This window comes from Rhinopithecus bieti, unplaced genomic scaffold (genome assembly GCF_001698545.2).
Source record: "Rhinopithecus bieti isolate Rb0 unplaced genomic scaffold, ASM169854v2 scaffold_23276, whole genome shotgun sequence".
In the NCBI taxonomy this organism is placed as follows: Eukaryota; Metazoa; Chordata; class Mammalia; order Primates; family Cercopithecidae; genus Rhinopithecus; species Rhinopithecus bieti.
Genome location: NW_016810868.1, coordinates 1,174,333 through 1,182,881, shown reverse-complemented (window position 1 = coordinate 1,182,881; position 8,549 = coordinate 1,174,333). Strand labels below are relative to the sequence as shown.

Genomic DNA, 8,549 nt, shown 5'->3' with positions numbered 1-8,549 from the left:
CCTGTTGAAAACAACCAACCCTCCCCACCTTTTTTTTTTTTTCCCCGAGACAGGGTCTCAGTCACCCACGCTGGAGTGCAGTGGTGCAGTCCCGGCTCACTGCAGCCTCCACCTTCCAGGCTCAAGGGATCCTCCCGCCTCAGCCCTCCAAGTAGCTAGGATTACAGGCGCCCACCACCACACCTGGCTAATTTTTTTATTTTTGGTAGAGATGGGGTTCTGCTATGTTGCTCAGGCTTGTCTCAAACTCCTGAGCTCAAGTGATCCTCCCACCATGGCCTCCCAAAGAGCTGGGATTTCAAGCATGAGTCCCATGCCCGGGCTCTCTACACCTTTCTGCAGCGCTCATGTGAAACCTGCTTTGCCCTCCACTCCCAGGGCAGCATGGCCTCCGGACCCCCAACTGCCCAGCTGTGCCCACCAGCTCCTTTGCTGTACCTCTATCCATGTGTCCCTTAAGCACCCCATGCTCCACCCTCATTTCTCCCACCCTTATCCTAGGGACCCCCCTCTACACCCAGGATTGGCCTCATCCACAGGCCCTCCCCTCTCAGGCCAATGTCTAGCCCTGGCCTCTGCTTGTTCTAGACAGGACCTCTCACCCAGAACGCAAACTACCCAGCCGCCCGCCCACGGAACACTCTGGAAGGTCTCCGGACACACCCCTCCTCTACCAGCACTGCCCTGGACCGGCCACACCCAACCGGGGGACGCTGCCAGAGCAGACTCTCCAGTGCCTTCCCACAGCAGCCCCTGGAGCTCCCTAAAGGAAAAGTGGCCACCTGGTCCCCCACCTGCAGAGCCTGTGTACCCGAAGCTGCACCCCTGTACCCCTCCCATGTCAGTTCTGCCGACCCCCTCTGCCCGGGGGTCCCAAGCCTGCAGAGACCCCCTCCCACACTGCCTGTCAAGTGTCCTAGACCCACGCACCTTGAGGATGACGCGGTCGACCTCAGAGCCCGCAGGTGCGTACAGGATTTTGGGGTTGCTGGTCATGAGGTGCACGAGGAGGCCCAGGTTCCGCTGCTCCTTGCTCGTGAAACCCAGGGAGCTCATGTTGCCCCGCCGCAGCGCCTCAGGCTCAATGGTGCTGGGGCAGGGGACAGGAGGCAGGGCCAGGCCATTAGAGGGCGGGACCGCGAGAGTGGGAGGGGCATCGGGATGGGGCGGGACTTCGGCACACAGGGCAGGGCGCCAAATGAGACCTCCAGAGCCAGGGCCTAGAGTCAGGGCTCAGGCCCTGCCCCTGGCTGTCCTCCTCACCCCCATTCCCCTGCCGCCCACCTACCGGTTGTTGCCACACAATATGGGCTGCAGGCCGGCCCAGAGCTGCACGAAGGCTGAGCACTGGCCCTGCAGCGTGTCCGGGGAGGCCGGTGCTGCAGCAGAGGGTGCGCCCTCCTCAGCGGTGGCGTTGGGGCCCACGACTGTCCCTGCCCCAGTGCCATTGGCCACCCCACCCGCACCGCTGGCTGGGGGTCCGGGGGTCCGGCCAGTGCAGGCACCCTGGGGCAGTAGCAGGGCCAGGGCCGACAGGACATCCACATCCTGCAGAACCTTCTGGGCATCCAGCAGGTCCCCCAGAAGCGCCTGCAACCTCCGTGGGGATGGCGCCTGTGGCGGGGAGTCTGAGCCGTTGGGGGCATCCAGGCCCAGCTGAGAGGAAACAGGCATGTGGGCAGTGAGGGGTGAGATGGACTGCAGGTGGGTGATAGGTCAGGTGCGGAGCAGGGAGACGGCAGCAGGGAGACACAAGCTGGGGATGCTGGGAGGCAGTCTGTAGCCTGGGTAACATGAGCCCAGGACAGGAGCTGGGATGGTGAGCAGGGGTGGGGCACCAGCCATGGCGCCATTGGACACCCACCCACAGGCAGCATCCCACGCACAGCCTGGGCCCAGGAGCCCCGAGCTCTCCAAGCAGCCCCAGCCCCTCTTTCAACTCAGGCAGCAAGCAGCGGGCAGTGGGCAGGCAGGGCCTCACCTGCTGGGAGACCTTGGCCATGTCCAGCTGGTTCCGGAGTTCATCGGCCAGCCCAGAGAAGCGCCTGGCACGTGCAGCAGCCTGCCCACTGCAGACAGCATCCTGGTAGCTCTGCAGGGCCCCCTTCTGACTCTCAGGCACAGTGAGGATCCGGCCCAGCTTCCCAGAGCCTGGCGTGCAGGTGAGCCGCTCCAGGAGGGCAGGAGCCAGCAGCAGCTCCTGGGGTGGGCACAGGGATCAGTGGAGCCACAGCAAGGACTTTGTCCCCAACCACCAGGGCCTCAGGCCTCACCCTACCCCACCCACCGGCTGGCTCTGGGGCTGCCTGGGTCCTACGACATGCCTCTACCCCTTGTGCCTGCCATAGACCCCTGGGACCCTCCCCCTCTCCCAGGAGGAGCTCCAAGTCACTAAGGGGGCCCTTTCCTCACCCACGGAGCAGAAGCACCCCCAGAGGCAGGCAGCACTCCAGTCCCATCCCACACATGGATGCCCTAACCTCCATCCGGAACAGGGGATTGCTCCCTAGGTGGCTCCAGGGCTCCTGACCCTTGTGGAGGCCGGACTGTGAATCCAGGGCAGACGAGGGACCAAAGAGCAGGTGGTAGACCTGGGAGGTGTGGGGGCATGGCTCAGATGGGGGTGTGGGGGCGTGGCTCAGATGGAGTGTGGAAGCGTGTCTCAGATGGCGGTGTGGGGGCGTGGCTCAGATGGGGTGTGGGGCGTGGTTCAGACGGTGGGGGCGTGGCTCAGAGTCCTGAGGATGGCTCAGCAACCAGGGGGCATGGTGGGGGCAGAAGGGAGTGGCCAGAGCTGGGAGCTGTCCTTGCCTCACCTCGGGAGGGTCCACACGGGCGGCCAGGAGGGCTTGGGCTGTGCTATTGGGCAGCGACAGGTTTTGTGTCAGGAAACGCCAGAGCTCCTGCGGGTCTCTGGCCACCGAGTCCAGAGAGAAGGAAGACACTGGACAGGCAGGAAGGCGAGGCTGAGAGGCCGCTGCACCTTGGCAAGGTGCCCCACTTGGGCTCAGCTCCGAGCCCAACACCACAGCTCTGCCACTGCAGCCTGCGCGTGGCTGGGAGCTCAGGGCAGGTGGAGGGGCCCAGGGTGGACGTGGGTTTCAGCCCAGTGACAGCAGAGCTAGGCCTGCAGCCCTGTCCCCCAACTTCCCTGCACAGGGCACACCTGTAGATCTGTCCAGGTGGCTCCCCGAGGTGCCTGGGCCCGCACTGAGGGCCTCCAGATGCTGGCGCAGGGCCTCCAGCTCTGAGCCCAGGCTGGGCCGTGCTGGGTCGAACAGGTTGCCTTCCTCCACCACACGGTCCAGGCGCTCGAGCAGCTGCGTGACCCTGCACCAGGGCGGATGTCACTCACTGGATGGGCTGGGGAGGGGTGGGTACTCCGAGGGGCGGGTGGGCACTCACGTGGAGTTGGCGTACTGCAGGAAGCCGAACTCGTCCCGCTGGCCGTCCGGGCACAGCGACTGCATGACAGGCAGAATGCCAGCGGATGTCAGGGGCGCCGCTGTGTAGAAGGCTGGCGGACCCACAGGAGAGGGCAGGGTTGGGGGTGAAAGGGGAGAGAGAGAGAGAGGAATCCAGAAGGGGAAGGAGACAGAGGCCGAGAGGAGAAATTTAGAGAAAGTCAGGAAGGAGAAGCAGCGTTAGGGAGAAGGCAGCACAGAGCCCTGGCCCCAGCTGGGCTACAGGCTAAGCATTCTGGGGCGAACGACTCCAGCAGGTCAGAGGTCAAAGAGCCACTCACCACCCCTTCTGCCATAACTCCCAGAGCATTCCTTTCCCTTCAGCCAGTGCAGGCCCACGTGACTTGGCACTCTCCCCCCGAAAACATTTCAGCTGTGGCACTGCCTACAGAGCCCAGGGGAGGACATAGGACCCCCTCTGGGCAGTGACCTCTGACCTCTGGCCAGCTGGTTAGCAGAGTGAGTGCAGGAGCCTGAAGGAGTATGAAGGGAGAGTAGCCAGGCCGCTCCAGCCCCAGCCCGGGCCAGCCCATCCTCAGCCCAGGCCAGCCCAGCCCAGCCGAGCCTCAGCCCAGGCCAGCCCAGACCAGCCCAGCCTCAGCCCAGGCCAGCCAAGCCTCAGCCCAGGCTCCGCCCAGAAGCCGAGACGCCCCACCCCTAGAAGGCAAGGCCAGGCAGAGAGATGCTGCCTCAGCTTGACCCAGGCAACAGTTGTGGCTTTAGGTGGACTGGCCTCTCACTCCCTACCACTGCCCACTTCACTGCCCACCACCCCCGTCTGGAGCCAGCTGTTCCTGAGACCGGCAGGGGGCCTGGGAGGGCTGTTAATGAAAGCGGGGAGGGCGCTCAAGCCAGGACGGCCCGTGGGCCCCCCGCAGCTGCTGCCTAGGCCAGCCAGGAGGAGGCAGCCGCTCACTTACAGACTGCATGCCAGCCGAGGACAAGAGACCATGCGGGGGGTGGGTCAAAACAGAACAGAGGAGACCAGTGAGTGCCCACATCACCAGGAACAGGCATTGGCATCATCATTTGCGGCCACAGGCCAGCCCCGACCTCCACAGCCCAGCCAGGAGGTACGGCCCAGGACCGCACAGAGGAGCAGGCACCACACCTCAGGGACTCTGGGAACAGGACACCCATGTGCAGATGTGCACACACAGCACAGGCGTGCGAGGTGCTGGGAGGGCTCCCCCTCCGCGCTCCCCCAGCTGTGCCCGGGGCCTCCTGCCGCGCTCACCTTCCTTCACGGAGATGGTGGGCTTCTTCTGCCGCAGCCCCAGCAGGATGAAGAACAGCACCAGGGGGATGAAGATCTCGAAGGCCAGGACCCACTGGAAAGGGTAGGCCCAGTGAGGGATAGGACAGACCTGTGCTCGCCCAGGCCCTCCCCAGCCTCCCACAGGACCAGCCCAGCCCAGCCAGGACCACATGCTCCCTGGGGCCAGGGAAGGTGGGCACAGGCCCTTTGGGACCACTGAAGGTCTGAGCCCCTTCCAGGGACAATCCTTAGGATTGTCCTGGCTCAGCAAATCAGGTTTCCGGTCCCCAGCCCACACTGGGCCTACCTGCCCTCTGAGGAGCCTCGGTCTACCGTGACGAATCGGCCAGCTTGTGGTCTACTCTAACCCATGTATATCCCAGCTCATCTTCTTCCTCCCCACCTCCAGGGCTACCTGGGCAAAATCTTGGGGACCATCTGAACCACTGGCCCCACCTACAGTTCTCACACTGCCCCGGGTTCACCTTCCTCCCCCTTCCTCCCCACCAATACAGGAGCCTGGGGAGATGAGGAGGCCTGGTTCAGAGAGGCCTGGCCTGAGCCCAGGGCCCTGAGCCTCGGAGAAGACCCGGTAAGGGGTCTGACAGCCCCAGTCCCTGAGGCAAAGGCACCTTTTGTGTTTGTTTGTTTTGTTCTGAGATGCAGTCTTGCTCTGTTGCCCAGGCTGGAGTGCAGTGGTGCAATCTCAGCTCACTGCAAGCTCCGCCCCCCGAGTTCACACCATTCTCCTGCCTCAGCCTCCCAAGTAGCTGGGACTACAGGCGGCTGCCACCACACCCGCTAATTTTTTCTATTTTTAGTAGAGACAGGGTTTCACCGTGTTAGCCAGGATGGTCTCGATCTCCTGATCTCGTGATCCGCCTGCCTCAGCCTCCCAAAGTGCTGGGATTACAGGCGTGAGCCACCACGCCTGACCCAAAGGCACCTCTTTCTGCCCTGTTCCCTCCCCTGACCCAGGGCAGCCAGTCTTGGGCCTCGGAATTCAGTTTCCCCAGGTCAGCTCCTGTTAGCCCAGGCTGGGCACCAAGGCAAGCCCTAGCGGGACCTGCGTGGAGTGAGAAAGAAGCACTTTGCTCACTTCACCTGAAAACCAAGGACTTCACTGGTTCTTGCGTCCCAGCCCCCAGCTCAGGGAGGAGGAGGAGCTTGGGCCAGCTACTCTCAGGAGAGCCCTTGGCAGACCAGCCCTCTCTGAGACCCACAGGACAGAGGGGCCCTGCCCTCAAGGGCAAGCACCCAACTTGGAGGCATCCTTTGTCCTCATCCCCATCCCAAAACCCTTCAGAGCCCCCAGTGTGCTGTGTGGTCTGGGCCGAGCCCCCGGTCCCTGGGGTGGGGGCGGCTGCTGTGTTTACTGTGTTTGGACAATAGAGCTCTGTGGCCGGGAACATCATGCTGTGGGTGCCCCATGCCCGCCCCAGCCTGTGCCAGCCTCTACCCACTCCCTGAGCCAGGATAGAGCTCGGGGCTCGTCAAGGCACTGTGGGCACCAACAGGCACCAGGGCGAGGGTGGCTGCCTGACTGGGGCAATGTCAGAGGCAGGGGTCACAGCGCAGGGCACCAGCCCTGCCCACACCCGGCCTGCTACGGGCGCTGTAACTGCAGCAACAGGCCCAGCTGCCTTCCCCATTACTATAGCAACAGCCTCGCACGAGCTACTGGGAGGAGGAGGAGAGTCCTGGCTGGCGGGCGGCAGGCGCCACAGGAGCATCTGGTTACAGGCGGCAGCACAGGTCTGGCACGCCCTGGGTGCCCCACATGGGTGCCTCCAGGTGGTCCAACCTCCGTCCCTCAAGACCAGCTCAGTGCCTTCACATCGCCTGGAGGCCTGGGTGCCCTCTCTGGGCATGACCCCTCCCTGTAGCTCCCGCCTACTGTGTCGGGGGGAGAACAGGTGAGATCTGAAGGTGGCACTGCCACCTGCCATCCCAGTGACTTCATGACAGTGAGCCTGTCCCTTCACCAAGAACAGCCTGTAGCCCAAGGGCAGACCCACGTCCAGCTAACTAAGAGGAGGTAGGTCACACAGACAGGGGAACCGAGGCAAAGAGCTTGGAGGAGTCTGCTAGCAGCACAGAGGTCCTTGGTACCCACCCTCCAGACCCTGGGCTCTGCCCAGGGTGCACCTCTGCCCCAGCAGGGCGCATGGCACGCAGGGCAAACCTCTGTCATCCAAGCCTGGCCCCAAGAGTCCAGCTCTGATGTCTAAGATCCTTCCCAGGAAAGCAGGGACCTGGCAGGAGTGTGCCCAGTGTCCAGCCAGCCCCAGCCCCACATCACAAGCCTGGCAAGGACTCAGCCTCCCTGGGGGAGACAGTTCCCCACCTGCTCCAGCCACGGGCTAAGGACCTCCCCTGTGGCCCAGTGGGCCTCTGGGAGCCCTGTAGGGTGGGGACCCAGAAAGGTCCTGGGGGGCAGTCCAAACTAGCAGCTGGGAGCCACTCTTGCAGTCAGGACAGTGCACACCTCCCACCTGCTTGCCAGGTGCCCTCATAGGCCACTCTCCCTTCCCTGAGCATTGTCCCCACTGGAACAGGGGCCACCATTCCAGCCTCTGCTCCCAGGCCCAGTGGGGACCTTCCTGACAGCAACCACCGGGGGCTAATACTAATGCATGCCACATGCTACATCCCTGTTCCCTTGGCCCTGCTTTGCTGTCCCCAGTGACCCAATGCCAAGGACTGCAGGCCTGATCCATGGGACTCCACTCAGCCAGCTCCAGGTGCCTGGCCAGGGCGTGTACCTAACCCAGGCTCCCTGCCAAGGCCAGGTGCCCAGGGGAATCCTGCCAGCCATGGTGATGATGGCCACCCCACCTGACTGCAGCCTCGGTTTCCTGCAGTGCATGTTGAAAGAAAAACAGGCAGGGACTGGTGCAGCCCAAGGGGTCCCGCCCGGGCGCTGACTGGGCAAGAGGATGTGTCCGCCTCAGGCCCCCACCTGCTCTGGGCCCTGGCCTGGACAATCCCAAGGGCCTTCAGAAACCCAAGCTGGCCCAGGCCTGTGGCCTGGGAGGTGTGCCTTCCCTTCCCAGGCTGGAGCCAAGCTGGCCAGCTGGGGGTATGGCAGGACACCTATATCCCCAAGCCCCTCACTCCACACAGGACTTCTGTCCCTGACGGCTATGTGTCCCGCACCCTCAGGTCCACTGGCTGCCCAGGCAGTGCTGGGAACCTGGTGGTCACAGCTCCAAACAGTAGACCCAGCCCCCAGAGGAGGTGGGGGACCAGGAGGGAATAGAGTGGATCAGGCTCAGGGAGAACTGGACCCCAAAGGACAAAGGGGTGCAGAGATTCAGGCTGGCCGAGGCTAGCACAAGGACGTTCCCAGTGGCGAGAGCATGAGCAAGGGTCATGGATGTGCCAGGAGGGGTGCGGGGGAGGGGAGGCGGAGAGATGCCTGGGACCAACCTCTATGGCAGGCCGCGGCCCAAGGGCAGGGGAGGGGTGGAGGGATGGAAGGGACAGGGTCTCCGCTGGGGCCCCAGAGAGGCTGGGCCCAAGGACCATGGAGCCTCAGAGTTGGATGGAGCCCCCCAGGCCTGCCCTCGTTCCTGGGAACCAGGGCCTCCCTCGAGCCAGAGTCCTGAGCGCCGCTTGCCCCCCGCCCACAGCGGCCCCAGAGAGCGCGCTGCAGAGGGCACGGGTGCCGTGACTCAGCCGAGCACCGCGATGTCAGCGGACGCGGGACCGGGCTGGCCACGACCGAGCCACCTCCCCGGAGGCCGCAGCGCCGGCAGCAGAGAGCAGGGCCCGGCGGGGAGGGGGCTCGGGCCCGCGCCGCCCCCAGTGCCCGCCGGGGTCCG

At 64.2% G+C, this 8,549-nt stretch overlaps 1 protein-coding gene across 1 annotated transcript in view; it reads right to left on the bottom strand.

Annotated features, from left to right (window-relative positions):
- Positions 1-8,549, bottom strand: part of LOC108542837 (ATP-binding cassette sub-family A member 2-like) — a 10,712-nt gene that overhangs the window by 883 nt on the left and 1,280 nt on the right. The window contains exons 2-9 of the mRNA XM_017892996.1: positions 4,702-4,795; positions 3,406-3,517; positions 3,167-3,330; positions 2,817-2,944; positions 2,481-2,591; positions 1,982-2,200; positions 1,289-1,656; positions 900-1,090 (exon numbers count right to left, since the gene is read on the bottom strand). Of these exons, the coding sequence (XP_017748485.1) occupies positions 900-1,090; positions 1,289-1,656; positions 1,982-2,200; positions 2,481-2,591; positions 2,817-2,944; positions 3,167-3,330; positions 3,406-3,517; positions 4,702-4,795 (1,387 nt within the window). The remainder of the gene's footprint in view (positions 1-899; positions 1,091-1,288; positions 1,657-1,981; positions 2,201-2,480; positions 2,592-2,816; positions 2,945-3,166; positions 3,331-3,405; positions 3,518-4,701; positions 4,796-8,549) is intronic.